The 14158-nt window shown below is 69.0% G+C and overlaps 1 protein-coding gene across 1 annotated transcript; it reads right to left on the bottom strand.

Moving 5' to 3' along the window:
- Positions 1–5207: 5207 nt before the first annotated feature.
- On the bottom strand, positions 5208–12592 carry DIPK1B (divergent protein kinase domain 1B). The gene is made up of 5 exons (XM_045846210.1): positions 12412–12592; positions 9185–9319; positions 6995–7102; positions 6732–6908; positions 5208–6335 (listed from the first exon to the last, which is right to left on the bottom strand). The coding sequence occupies exons 1-5, from the start codon at positions 12472–12474 to the stop codon at positions 5523–5525; spliced, it is 1296 nt and encodes a 431-aa protein (XP_045702166.1). The 5' UTR covers positions 12475–12592; the 3' UTR covers positions 5208–5522.
- Between the last annotated feature and the right edge of the window lie 1566 nt (positions 12593–14158).

Genomic DNA, 14158 nt, shown 5'->3' with positions numbered 1-14158 from the left:
AGGACTCATGCATGCGGGCACGCACCTGGCAACCTCTGGGCCCGGTGGGACGGCCGGGAGAGGGGGTCTCCTCCCTGGAAGGGAGGTTCGGGCCCCTCAGCGGTCGTCTTGGGCAGGTGTGCCGTGCTTCCCGGGCTGAGAGCCTGTACAGGAGTGCGCACCCCTCACTGGGCTGCAGGGCCCTGGGTGGGCCGGCAGGAGCCACCTGGCACACAAATGCCCCCACTGCAGGGGCTGTTGAGAGGGGGCGGAGCACTCGAAGGGGCGGGAGAGGTTTGGGCTGTTGGGGCCGAGGGTGGGGGAGCCCGAGGTTCGCTCCTGGCTTCTGACTGTTGGTGAGTCGGAAGTCGGGGCCCACGGGGAACCCCTCGGCGGGCTGACTGACTCTGCACTGCACGGTGGCCCCAACCAGGGCACTGGGGTGGGGGGCGCTCTCGGCAGCCCCGCTGGGATGGCGGGTGTCACCAAGCTGTCTTTGTCCCCTGCAGGTGGAGAGCCCAGTGCTGTCGCAGCCGCACAAGCAAGACCTCAGGCCACGTGCCCAGGGTGAGGAACCCCACGCTTTCTGTGTTTTATTTTGACTTGAGAGAGAGAGAGCCATGGATTCTTTGTTCCACTTCAGGATATATTCCCTGGTTGCTTTTTGTACGTGCCCTGACTGGGGAGTGAACCCACGACCTCGGCGTGTTGGGGCCATGCTCCAGCCACCCGTCTGCCCGGCCTGGGCCTCCTTGTTTTCAGGCTAAAATCGGAGGGGGCGTCTTGCCTCTGTTTCCTAGAACAAGGGGGCGTGAGGGCCGAACAAAGGCCATTCACCGGTGGTTCCCCCCCAGGGCGACTTGGGGGCCCTCCCAGGACACGGCACTGTCTGAGGCTCCCTCCTGGGCAGAGGCCGGGCGCTGTGGGGGGGGCGGGGGCAGGGGAAGACCGCAGGTGTCCACCGTGCTGCGGCCGAGGAACCACATCAGGAACCGGCCGCGTGTGGTCTGGCTCTGCGGGGCGTTTCCCTGGGGCTCGTCCAGGGGTCAGGGCAGCGCAGGTGCCGGGCCAGTCACGCGTCTCCGTCCCTTTCTCAGGTCCAGGGGCCGGCTGGGTGGTGGGGTGCATGCGGGCGTGGGCTCCGTCACCCCAGGACCCCTTTAGGACAGGGGGTTGGGTGGGGGCGGGGGTCAGAGGACTCGCACCCTCCCTGGGGACGCTGGTTCGCCAGAATCTGGGAGGGGCCACGTACAGAATTTTTTTTTTTCTTTTTTTAAGATTTTATTTTTCTACAAAGAGGAGAAGGAAAGGAGAAAGACATCAGTCAGTTAGTTGCTTCTGGCCGAGAACCAGACCGACGACCTTTCGGTCTGCGGGAGTCCGCCCAGCCCCCCCGAGCCACACTGGCCGGGGTGGGGTTGTCCTCATGTGGGGGAGGAGTCGGGGCCACCAGCTAAGCAGAGCCAGGGGACCTTGGGCCTTGAGAGGGGCTGCCCCCGAAGGGGCGCTCGGTGGGGTGCTCACCCTCGGCCCCTCGGCCCCGCCCCCGGCCTGCGCCGTGTGCTGGGAGCTCGGGGCGGCCCCAGGCCTGCGGGGGGAGGGGAGCCCACCCCGCGGGGAGCAGAGTCGGTGCACAGGCGGGCAGGGGGGCTGTCAGCTGACCTCAGTCACCTCACCTGTTAGATGATGTGTCGGTCACTGATCGCCGTGTGACAAATGGCCCGGGAACTCGGTGCTTGAGGACAGCAGAGGGCTGTGGCCCTGCCAGTCTGGGGGGTTCAGAGCGGCCTGGCTGGGTTTGTCACGGGGCGGGGGCAGCTGCCTCCGAGATGGCGCGGCCCTGCTCTGCGGGAGGGCCCTGCCCGCTGCTGCTGCCGGCCAGGGACGTGTGACCTGGAGCACGTTTGGGGAGGGGCCGGACTCCTGGCCATTCCTGCCGCCGCTGAGCGGCCGTGGGTCCTGCCCGCCTGTCCTCGAGTTAGGCACGGGGTTTCCGCGGCTCGTCTGCGGGGTGATACGGAGCAGCAGGAATTAGTGGGCCTGCTGACTAGAGAGGGGGTCGGTCACGTCCACCCGGGAGCCCAGTGGGGTGTGGGGTGCAGAGCGGGCCGTCCCCGCGGTGACCGGGACTGGAACCCGGCTCTGGACACAGGCTCGCTGTGGCTGAGCGGGTGCATTCTCAGCCGAGAGCTGCTTTTTGGGTTTGAACTTTCACGAGGCTGAGTGTGTGACTTTTGCCGGGGGTCCCACCGGGAAGTGGGCGGCGAGGGGAGGGGGCAGAAGAGGGAGCTGGGGCGACCTTGGTAGCCACGTGTTTGCATTCCAGGAACCTTCTGCTGGGTGAGCCGAGAGGGCTGTGGTCCGGCGCCGGGCGTGATGCTGGGATGGCCCGGCAAGCGGCTGCTGTTTTGTCTACGGATGGGGCCCCACTGGACGCACCCGGGCACCGTCCCTGGCGGAGGGGAGAGCGGAGAGCCAGGAGGATGCTGCCCACACACGTCACAGCGGCCGGCGTGACTGTCGGGGCCGCCGGTCTGGGCATGTTGGAGAGCTGGGGGCAGCTGTGCTCCACTGCTGCTGGGGCGGGCGGGGGCTGGGCCCCCTGCAGTCCTGTGTGTGGGATCCATGCAATAAAGTAGCACCTTCTGTTTACAGCGTACAAACAACAAGCCTCTAGTGAATGGATGTCACAAAACCCTGGGCACGGTGTCAGCCATTCGTAGTGTGAGCTTGGGAGAATGGTTGCCGTGTGTGTGAGAGAGAACTTCCCTGTGGCGACAGGCAGCCCCGGTTATGGGGGGCGGCCCCTGAGCGGTGACGCAGCTCATCGTGATTTCACGTACTGACAGCTGCGGAAGGACAGGCTGTCCGTGTCCACACCCGTCCTGCGCACGGCGCCTCCCTGGGCGGGCGTGGTGCAGTCCTCGCCTTACATGCAGACAGCACGCATGTATGTGCACACGCACACACACACACCGGCCAGCTGGTCACTGCACAGGATCCTCACTGAGGCCAGTGCTGGGGTGGGGGTGGGGGCAGTGGGCAGGGGATGTGACAGAGAAGCTCAGTCGTTTCCAACTTGCATGTTTGTTTCTCTGACAATGTTTCTAGAAAGTTCTCTGTCCCTGACAATAGTGCGTGTTCCCAGACTCCACGCTGTGCTGTCCAGGTTCCCTTCCACGGAGCCCCCGAGGGTCCTTACGACCCTGGCCCAGAGGCCGAGTTAGAGGTGTACCTGCACGGTGGTACCCCAGGGTCCGGGCAGCCGGGGCACCTGTCCCGTGCTGGGCTCTGAGAGGCACCCCTGTGCCGGCCAGGTCCTTCTGACCTCGGGGACACGGCAGCGGCAGGGGCAATCCCGAGAGGGTTCCTGGCGTCCAGGCCCCTCGTGCCCCCTGAGGCTGGTGGCCGGCGTCGGTCCCCCGGGGTGAGCAGCTTTGTCAGAGGGCAGCCCTGCTCGGGGCCCGGCAGCATCTGCCCGAAACGCCTGTCCCCTCCTGCCCTCCGGCCCGAGTCCTGCGGTTGCTGTGCCCGACCAGTAATGTCCTCTGTGCCCCTGGGCGGGTGGGGGGTTGACCGCGTCAGAACCTGTGCGTGCGGACGTCCTTCCTCTGACTTTCCCGGTGGCGTCTGGGAACGCGTTATCTTGACATTTCTTAAAACCTCTTTACACATGTCCAGACCACCCTTTGCTGGAGGTCAGTTCCGCTTCAGACCCTGCTGCTCTGAGTCGTCACGTGACAACCTGGCTGTGTCCCCAAGTGTTGGTCTGGGGGTGCACCTCGTGGCCATGCCACTCTGCTCGAGAGCTGTAGTTTCAGTTCGGGGTTAAGGGCTCCCCCAAGGGTGTGAGGCTCCTGTGCCGCTGGTGCACGCAGGCGGTGGCTGCAGCCAGGGCTTCGCGGACTTCCTCGCTGGCCCGTCCGCTGGGTTGACCGTGGAGAGGGTCAAGTGTCCAGCAGTTCGGCTGTTGGGGCTTCCAGGCTCCTCGGCTGCGTGGCAGCGCCCGCGGCACCGCCGGTGATGCCGTGGGCAGGCGCCGGTGTCGCCCGGGGTTCACAGGGTCACCCTGACCCCAGCGGCAGGTGCACGGAGCCACGAGAGCCCGTCCAGGTAGAATAACACACTCAGTTTTGTGTGTCCATGACACGCCTTTCTCTTGATTTTTCTTGACACGTCTGGGCTACGTGGTCTGTGAGTTTTTCCAAGTTGTTGCAGATCAAAACTCTTCCAACGTCATCTACTGAAAGCCACATCTAAGTGGACCCGCACAGTTCAAGTTCATGTCGAGCAAGTCAGCCGTGACCCTGGCAGGCAGAGGTGGCTGCCTGCCCACAGCCCGCCATCCAAAACTGCCCTTGAATTCTCTCCCGGGGCGGGGCATCTGGGTGGGAGAGAAGTATTTTGACCTGTAATGGGTGTGCGGTTGAAATTTTGGAACATGTTTTACCCAAGATATGTTAAAAGGAATTGATGAATGCCTTCTTCAGGGAAAGTATTTGTGTGTTGGCAAAGCTTGAGACTAAACTGGTCTTGGACCAACTATTCTTTTTCTCTTCAGATTTCATTTATTTGGAGAGGGAGGGAGGGAAACATCGATCAGTTGCCTCTCACTCGCCCCCAAGCCACCCCCCCGTTCAGGGCATCGAACCTGTGACCTGCATTCCCCCCACCCCCCACAGGCTGAGTCTGGAGCGTGAGGAAGGTGTGTTCTGGCTCGTGGGGCCCCCCATGGGGAAGGGGTGTCAGAGGCCCCGGGGTGCACGGCCTCCCCCCAGGGTCACACCTGGCGCTTCACCAAAACCAGCTGAAGGGTCCCCGGGGCGGGGGCCTGCGTTCTGAGCAGCGAGCTTTGCGGGAGGAGACGGACCGTGGTTCGGACCTCGGTTCGCCGCTGGCTGCTAGACCACCCCTCCCGCCGGGCCAGGCCCGCGCTGCACGGCTCGTCCCCGGGACTTCAGGGACCAGGAAAGACGGTCAGCGTCCAGCATCCCGTCCCCACCCGCCCCTCGTCCCCGTTCATCGCCCCAGGGGGCTCTGGGGATCTAAGGCATTGGCTCCGGGCCGGCCCGCGGAGGCCCCCCGACCCGTGCCTGGGAGTCCGCACTGCCTTGTGCGGGAGGGAGGCTGTGCGGGAGGCGAGGGCAGCCCCCACTCCGCACCCAGGCTGCTGCCGGTGCGGGGCTCTGGGGGGCAGGGGGACGGGGGTGAGCGGACCTCCAGAGCACTCACAGAAGAGCTGTTTATTCACATCAAATGTTCCTGAAAGTAACAAAACCCAACTTGGCCTGGGCGGGTCCCCTCGGCCAGCCCTTGGTCAGACTCCCGGTCCTCGGTCCTGCCCTCCCCCTGCCAGCCCCCCTGCCAGCCGCCCGGCCTGTCTGTCTTGGCGGGGCGCAGCGGAGCAGCCTCCAATCGGGTGCCCAGCCCCTGCAGCCGGGCCCTCCTCCAGCGGGTGACGGGGTGAAGAGGCCGAGGGCGGCTGCAGGGCCCCGGTGCGGGAGGGGGCCCGGCCCCCCGGGCCGCGAGTCCCGGCCGCGCCGTCAGGAGAACTTGCTGTCGGAGATCTCCTTCCACAGCAGCGACTTGAGGTGGCTCAGCACCAGCGAGTGGTGCGCCTCCACCTGGCTGGCCAGCCCGCTCAGCGTGGTGCAGGCGCGCAGCTGCCGGCCCAGCTCCTCCCGCAGGCCGGGGGGCGCGCCGGGCAGCAGGTAGTCCCGCAGCAGTGCGCACGCCTTGGCCAGGTTGGGCTGCAGCAGGTCGCCCTTGCACCGGCGCATGAGCTTGTCGCAGGGCGCCCGGCAGTCGCGCCCGTAGGTGCAGTCGGCGCTGCGCTCGCAGCGGCGGCCGCGCAGGAAGCGGCGCACGGCGGCCTCGGGCGCCACCTGCTGCAGGTCGGCCATCCTGAAGTCGTGCTGGGCCGTGTAGCCCACATTGGCCAGCGTGGTGTCGCACATGTAGAAGGTGCCGTGGGCGCCGTGGAACAGCTCCTCCACGAACTCCAGCAGGCCAATGGCGATCCTCGCCCGCCAGGGCCACGCGGGCCCCAGCCACTGCTGCAGGGCCCGGTGCACGGCGGCCGGCAGCAGCGGGCGCAGCAGGGGCGGGAGCGGGGCGCCGGGCCGGGCGGCGTGCGGCACGCCCTCGGTGACGTAGAGGTCCCCGCAGTAGCCCAGCAGCTGGGCGGCATGGCCCCGGCCCCGCAGGGACAGCAGCAGCAGGAACTCATTCTGCTGCAGCAGGGCCCACACCGACTTGGCCTCGGCCAGCGACACCCGGCTGTCCTTGTTGAAGTCCGCCATGAGCAGGACCTGGCCGGCCAGCGCGGGCAGGGAAGGCAGGTCCCCCAGGTTCGCCTGACGTGCGGGGCCGAAGGAAAGGGAGACGGTGGCTTCAGGGCTGGCGCCGGCGGGGGCCCTGCCGGACCCCCGGGTGCCGGCTGGGAGGGCTGCCCGTGGGACCCCCCGACCCCACCTCCCCGAAGCCCACCCTCACGGCCCACCCAGCCGCGTCTGTCCTGGAGCTGCTCTGAGGGACTGTCCCCGTGGGCCTGGGGTGGGGGGGACAGGTCAGCTGCCCGCTCCCCCGCTCTCACCCCACTCCTGCCGCACCCCCTCCCCACGCACATGGGGCAGCGGGCAGTCCTGGGCGAGGCTCCGCTTGGAGCTGGGGCCCCCCGCCCGGCCCACCCCTGCCCTGGGCACATGCCGCTGGGCGTGACCTGGGCACAGCCCCGGGCAGAGCCGGCTGACCTTGAGGAAGCTCAGGGTCATCTCCCGGAACTCCTTGATCGAGGTGCCCCGGGTGGGCTTGTCGAACAGCACCAGCTCCCGCCGGGGCGCCGCCTCTGGCCCGGCCTTGGGGTCCAGGCCCTCCTCAATGCCGCACTTGATGGTCACCTCCTTGCCCTGCCACAGCCCGCTGTACACCTGGATGGGTCACGAGGGCCATCTGTGTGGGGGGTGCCTCCCACCGTGCCCCTGAGCCCCCGGCCCCACTGGGCCCGCCGGCTCACCTGCCGGCCCGGGGCGGCCGAGAGGCACGTCCTCCACTCCAGCGCATGTAGGCTGCACAGGTCCCGGCACAGGGGGCCCGAGATGATGCCCTTCCGGTACTGGTCACACTGGGGAGGGGGGCACGCCAGGAAGGGGCCTGGGGTCACCAGCCGCTGGAGCCCTCCCCCACCCCGCACATGCTGCACCCCCAGGCTGGCAGCCGGAGCCCTCGTCCTGTCTGCCGGGGGCTCCCTGGCTCCCAGGCCACAGCACCTGTGAGAGGGGCCCCGGGACGCTGCAGCCAGTGACTAGGCGGCTCCCGCCACACGGCCTGGCCCAGGGGGCGGGGCCTCAGGCCCACTGGGTCAGAAAGCTGCCGGCTCCTCGGAGGCCGTGCCCACCCTCCCTGGTGTGGCGCGGCCCTGGTGGCGGCCGCAGGAGCAGCAGAGCCCGTAAGTGTGTGATGCAGCCATGCTGCGGGCGGGCTGCCCCCTGCGACCGCCCCCCGCCCCAGGAGGGGCTCTCGGCAGCACTCCTGTCCGCTCCAGAGCAGCGGCTGCCCCTGCCCCTTCGGGCTGGGCTGCCCAGGGCAGGACCGTGGCGGCCAGGACACAGCAGGGTCAGCCCTCCCCTCTGGAGGGAGGTCACTCTGGAAGAATCCCAGATGCTCTTCTGGTTGCCGTGGAGGCCGGGCCCGGGCGAGCCAGGCCTGGGGACAGGGGCGGCAGGCACAGCGCCGCCCCAGAGCAGAGGAGGGTGGGGGGCGGGGGCCTGAAACAGGACCGAGCCCTGGACTCGGAGGAGGGGAACCGGGAGGGAGGCGCCTGCGCCGTGGGGGCCAATCCTCAGGACAGGAAGCAAAACAGAAAACCAAGCACTCCCTCCTCCGTCCCACCCCCTGCAGGGAGCTCCCCCCGCCGCCCAGGGGGGACTGCTCTGCCCCCCGACCCCAGGCTGGCCTCTGGCTTACCACGCTCAGAGCAGGTCACATCAGTGATCCTCGCCCGGCCCAGCACCCAGAGGCCTGTGAGCACCTCCTCCCTGACGCCGGGCCCCGCCCCCACGCCTGGCCCGACAGAACAAGCTGTGGGACCCCCGTGAGGCTGGTGATAGCCCCCGACAGCGCAGGCCGGTGGCCTCTGGAAAAGGAGGTGTCCCCAGAGACCTGGGGACGGGCCTCAGGAGGGCCCGCTGCCCCGGCCAGGCTACGTGAGAAAATGGGGGCTGCTGTTGCCCCCTGGCAAGAGGGCATGTCCCCCATCGGCTCCCCACAGCCTTCGGCTGGCCGCCTGCGTCGCCCTGGGCTGCCCAGCCCCCCTGGGCCCCCCAGCCCCGCCCAGAGGCCGAGGCTGTATCTCCGTCTCCACTCCGACCTCTGCCCTGTGCACCCCCAGCCCCTAGACGGTGAGGGGCCCGGCCCCGCCGGCCACCCGTGAGCTCACCTGGAGTGAACTCAAGTCCCAGAACAGAGGGCAGGCCCGAAGGCCCCGCCCCCAACCCCAGCACGAGGGTGTGTGCTCGGCGCCCGGTGCTCCCTGGGCCCCGGGAGGTGCTCAGCCAGCAACCCGAGAACCTGGGGTCACTGCAAGTCCCGTCCGGACCCCCAGGCTCCTCCCCGCCACCATCTCTAGACTTCCCCGAATTCAGCCCCGAAGGACCCTGGCCACAACAGGCCGGCCCGAGGCTTCCTGGGCTGGCTGCGGTCACCGCCCAGAGCCCAGGACGGGCCCCTCTCCTTCCAGCGCGGCAGGGCCTCCGGGTCTCCCGGCCTCCGGGCCTCCGGGCCAGTGCAGCGGGACAGGTGCAGGCATGTTCAAAGCCCAGGTCTCCCCTTGGCCACAGACCGTGGCAGCACCCTGCCACCTCCTCTGACGGCTCCCTGTCCCCAGGAGGGGCCCTCGAGGTCCCCAGCTTCTGTCCATTCCCGTCGCCCTCTGGAACATCTGGTGTCTGCCTCTCTGTCCATCCCTGGCTGCTGGCCAGCCAGTTGTGCTCTCCGGGGTGCTGGCGGCGGCCTCCCCACAGCCCCGCCCTCCTCCCGCCGCGGCTGCCCCCGTCTCCCCGACCCCCAGCCGGAGGAGCCCCCCGAAAGCCCACCCCCGGGGCCTCTGAGGAAGGGCCGGGCCTGCCCGGGGGCCAGCACTGGAGGGGGGGACAACACACAGAGCGCCCAGCAGCACACCCCGCCCCAGGCCCCAGGGGACACTCACGATGACCGCCTGGCAGATGTGCCCGCGGCAGAGCTCCACGTAGGACGAGTAGTTCACGTACACCAGCCAGCTGCCCGCGAAGACGCCCAGCCAGACCAGGAAGACGTACTTGACCCTGAGGCCTGGGAGCCGGCCCTGCGGCGGGGGGAGGCGGCGCGTGAGGGGGGGCGCCACATTCCAGGCGCATGCCCCAGCCCCTCCGGGGCTCGCGTCAGCCCTGCCACCGCCCGGCGTCCAGAGCTGCCCCCCACCCAGGAGCGCTGCGGGGTCTCTGTCAGTCCCCGCCGCACTCAGGGCAGCCATCCTGGCGGCGGGGGGGTGGGGGGGAACGGGCGCCCAGACTTCTAAATACACAGGCGGGCAAAGCCCGTTTCAGAATGGGGTGAGCCAGGGTGGTCGGCTCTGTATTTTGCTGAACGAAAACACTTTTCACAAACCACCCCTGTCTTGCCCTCATTTCAGGACAGGGAGCCTCTGTGTGGGGGCGGCCACGCACTCTGCCCTCCGCGGCGGGGGCCGCTGCCGCGCCCGGGGCCGGGCCAGCCGGGAGGACGGGCCTGGGAGACCGCCGGGGCAGAGGGCAGAGGGCAGAGGGCAGGGCCCGCGGTGCCGGCAGTGTGTTCCCAACGGCCAAAGCGGGGACCGTGGACACAGGCCTGGACAGACAGCGCGGCCCCTCCGGGCAGTGGGACCTCACCCCGCCCCGAAAAGGCAGGAAACCCTGACTCCTGCTACAGCGGAGAGGGGCCCTGGGGTGCAGGTGCCGCGTGGAGTAAGCCGGTCACAGAGGGACGAGCCCTGTGGGGTCCCACTCACACGAGGTCCCTGGGGAGAGATCCAGAGACAGACGGTGGGGCCGGGGTTGGGGGACGGGTGGGAGTGGGGGTTCCACGGGGACCGAGCGTCCGTGTGGGAAGACGGACCGTCCTGGAGAGGACGGTGGCGGCGGCGGCGGCTGCACAGCGGTGGGACTGTCCCTGCTGCCGCTGAGCCGTGCCCTGAGCCGTGGGCAAGTCCAGAGAGTGATGTCGTGTTGTGTGTGGTCTGCCACGACAAGTAAGACAGGCAGCCCCGGCCTCGCCGCCCCAGGCTCGGCCCCGGGCGTCCGGGTGGCCGGGAGCCGTGTCCCTGCAGGGCTCGGCCCCGCTGGCAGCTGCCCCCGGTGACACGTGGGGGCACAGGGCCTGAGGGCCCCAGAGCCACAGCAGGTGGGCAGGGGGTGCGTCTCCCACGCAGCCCCCCACGCGATTCGGGGGCACCACCTCCCGTCCCCACCCCCGGTCCTGGCAAGTCGCAGGCCTTGCAGGCTGCCGTCCCGGAACAGCGGCGGGGCCCCAGGGCCCAGGACGGCCTGTCCCCGAAGGAGGCGCCACCGCCACGCCACACCCTGCGTGGGCCGGGCAGCAGCCCTCCCTGCGTCCTGGTCGGCCAGGACGGGGGCCTGGGGGCTGCCACCACTCCCCACCAAGGACGGCGGCAGCTGTGTGTGGCGCGTCCGGGAGAGGCAGGGGCTCACTTCCTGTCACCCACTCACGGGCGGGCCGCGCCGGGAGGGGCTGCGGGGGCAGGGCCCCGAGAACGGGGTTGGGGGGGGAGGCAGGGCCCAGCGACCACGGGCGAAGTGAGGGCTGGAGTGGCACGACGGGGTGGGGCCGCAGGCCCATCTGCCCTGGCCACTGCGCCTGTTTCCGTCCGATTGGCTCGCGAGGGAAAACAGGAAAGCAGAGAAACGGCGTGGGGAGGGGTGCGTGCGGGCGAGCTGGGGAGGGCTGTGGCAAGACAGGGTCCAGGACATCCGGCGGGTGAGGACCGCACCCCAAGCTGGTGGTGGTGGTGGGGGCAGCAGGCGGGGTCGGGGTGAGCCTTCAGCGCCACAGGGGTCCTGGGGGTCCAGAGGGCAGTCTGGACTGGGCGGGGTGGGCACCCTGGGGTGGGCCAGGCTGCGCAGGGTGGTTGCAGGAGCAGGAGCCTGCCTGCAGGGGGCCCCAGACGCAGAAGGCTCCCCAACCCCCACGCCCTCCAGGCCTCTGCCTGGTGGCCCTTCAGGTACCCCGAGGCCACCTAGCTAAGTCTGGCCGACCCCCAGGTCCTCATCTTGGTGGGCACGTCCTCCAGGGGCAGCCCCTGAAGGCCACTGGCACAGGCGGGCCTTCCTCCCGGGGCAGGGCCGCTAGTGGGGGCAAGGAGGGCTGCTCAGGGGGCAGTACCAGCACAAGGACCTGGGCCTGCCGGCTGGCTCCCTCGTGCACGGGCGGGGAAACTGAGGTTCAGAGTGAGTCCCACCACTCTGTGGGGGCAGGGCAGGGCTCAGACCACGGGAACCCCCTGGAGCCCCTCTCCAGCCTGTCTCCAGCCCCCTGGCCGCTGCTGGCCACCCTGCAAGGCTCAAGGCCTTCCAGCAGCGCTGGGGGCCAGGGCACACTCCCCCTCCCCCGTGGAGGGGGCACCTCGGGCCCTTCAGCTCCCCACCTGCCCAGAGCTGGGCGAGCACCACCCACCCTGAGGCAGGGGGCAAGCAGGGAGGGCGTCCAGCACAGACGCACAGCCCACACAGTCCCCAGCCGCCACCCTGCAGGAACCCTCCCGCCCTGGCCCCCGGAAGGCTCCGGTCAGGGCCGCGCTGTGGGCATCACAGTCACCGAATGCGAGGCGACCGGGGCAGGATGCTCTCAGACTCTGAGAGGGCCTGGCTTGTCACCCAAGCCAGAAGTGACAGCCCCCCCCCCGCAGGTGGCACCCAAGGCAGCCTGGGCCTGCCCTGCGGACGGAGGACCCTGGCAAAAACGCGGCTCGGGCAAGGTCAACGTGGGGTCAGAGGACACCGGCTGGCGGAGGGAGAGAGGGGATGACCCAGAGAGAGGTTATGTATGTCCTTGGGGTATTTCTGTGCCCCAAGTTTTCCACAACAGAAAAAACAACCTTATCTTTAAGTAGAGGAAAGAGGGGCTTTTTGGAGGGTTTTTAGGCCCCGGGGGATCAAGGTCCAGCCCAAGAGGGGGTGGGGCCTTCTTCAGCGCTGGGGGCAGGGGCGCAGCTCGGGCGCCGCCGGGCCCCTCCGCTCGCCCCAGCAACGGCCTCCCAGCTGCCCCCGCGGCCACGCACCCTGCGTCCCGAATCCGGCCCGGCCCCCCCCACCCAGCCCCCTCCCAGGGCTGGACGCCTTCCGCCCGGCCGCCGCACGAGCACGGAGGGCGCGCGGGGTGGGCACCGGGCCGCGGCGCGCCTACCTGCAGGACCTTGGAGAAGGGGCAGAAGAGCACCAGGTGCGCCAGGCGCCGCAACCGCCGCATGGTGGGCGCCGGGCCGGTGCGCGGGCCCGGCTCCGCTCGCCCTCAGCCCTGCGGGCCGGCCCGCAACGGCCACGCTCCCGCCGCCCGCCGCGTCTCCGCGAGGGCGCGCGCTTCCGCCGGCGGCCGGAGGGAGGGGACACTGCGGGGGCGCGCGAGGAGGAGGGAGGGGAGGAGACGCGCGGGAGAGGGGAAGGGGAAAGGAGGACTGAGGAGGGGGCGCGCGGGCAGGAGGTGAGGGGGTGGGGGGCGGGAATTACGGCGGGGGCGCCGAGGGGCGCTGCAGTACAGGGGGTGGGGATGGAGGCGCCCGCGGCCCCGCCCACCCCTCCTCGTCCGCCCCAGCGCACCCCCAGCCCGGGTGAGAACGGGGAGGGCCCCCGGGGCCCGGCCCCGCGCCCTGGAGCGGCGGCGGCGGCGATGGGGCTGTCACACGCGGGGCCGTCACGGCGCGGGTCAGAGCAGGGGCAGGAGAACGAGTCTGGCGGCCTGCGAGGACCGCTGGGCTGGGGCGCGGGGGGGACTGAAGCCCGGGGGCGGGGGCGTGTCGGCGAGAGGTCTGGAGACCCGGCGGACGCCAACGCCCCGGCCTGGAGGGGCGACGGACCGCGTGGTGGCGTTTGCCTGTTTCTTCCATTTCTTAAAGGACTGTAGTCGGATGCACCTTTTCTGCCGTGCGGCTCGGCATTGTTTACCAGCCCCGCCGGGCCGGCACGCGCACTTCCGGACGCGGGTCCGTCCCTCCCCCGCCCGCGCCCGCGCCCGCTTTCTTCCCGCCGACGCGCAGCCCGCGCGCTCTGCGGTCGCCTCCCGGGCACGTAAGTGGAACGAGGCGGGGGCGGCTTTGGCTGCGGGCCCTCTCCCCTGCCTCGGGCATGGACGTTGGGTTCCTTCAGCCCCTCGCCGCCGGAGGACGGTCGACTTGATTCTGGATGGGGAGCAGAGCTGCGTGAACGTTGGCGTTCTGGCGCCGGTGCAGAGCTGCGGGGATTTCGGGATTTCGTCCGCGCCGCAGGCCGCTCCGCGTCCTGGCAGCGCTGTCCACTGTCAGTCCACTGTCAGTCCCGAGTTCTAGCCAGTCCCCAGGGCGTGCGCGGTCTCTTTGTGGCCTGTCACGTGCATTTTCCTATAGACCCACGATGCTGAACAATTTTTTATGTGTTCAGTTGCAACCTGTTTACCTCCTTCTGCAAAGTGTCCATTCAATTTCCTGCCCGTGTTTTGTGTCGCTCCCTTGTTACAGAGTCGCGAGAGTTCTTGGTGTCCTCGGAATAGCAGGGCACGGTCCAGCGGGTGATCCGCAGAGATCCCTCTCCCCCCTTCTCCGGTCTGTGGGTCATCTTCTTGGTTTCCCTAACAGTGTTTTTTGCAGAGCACAAGCTCTGCATTGTGTTGTGGTCCAGTTTATGCATTTTTTCCCTCTTACAGTGGGTGCGTTTCCTGTGTCATATCTAAGATCCGCCTAAGATCAAATCACCGCCTAACCCCGGGCCGCAAAGATTTTCTTAGCAGGCCCGGCCACCCACACACTGAGTCGCTTGGTGCCCTCAGCCTGGTGGTCCTTATCCTCGGATCCATGTTGGTCCCCAGGTAGTGGCCCAGAATTCAGTTTGTGTCCCCTAGGTCCCCAAAGGGCCCCCGCGGGGGAGAACAGAGGCATGGTCTCAGGAGGGTCAGGGCAGAATCT

Source organism: Phyllostomus hastatus, unplaced genomic scaffold, assembly GCF_019186645.2.
Source record: "Phyllostomus hastatus isolate PE091 unplaced genomic scaffold, TTU_PhHast_1.1 phas_contig_495, whole genome shotgun sequence".
Taxonomy (NCBI): Eukaryota; Metazoa; Chordata; class Mammalia; order Chiroptera; family Phyllostomidae; genus Phyllostomus; species Phyllostomus hastatus.
The sequence above is the reverse complement of the archived record's forward strand: the minus strand, read 5'-3'. Positions and strand labels throughout refer to the sequence as shown.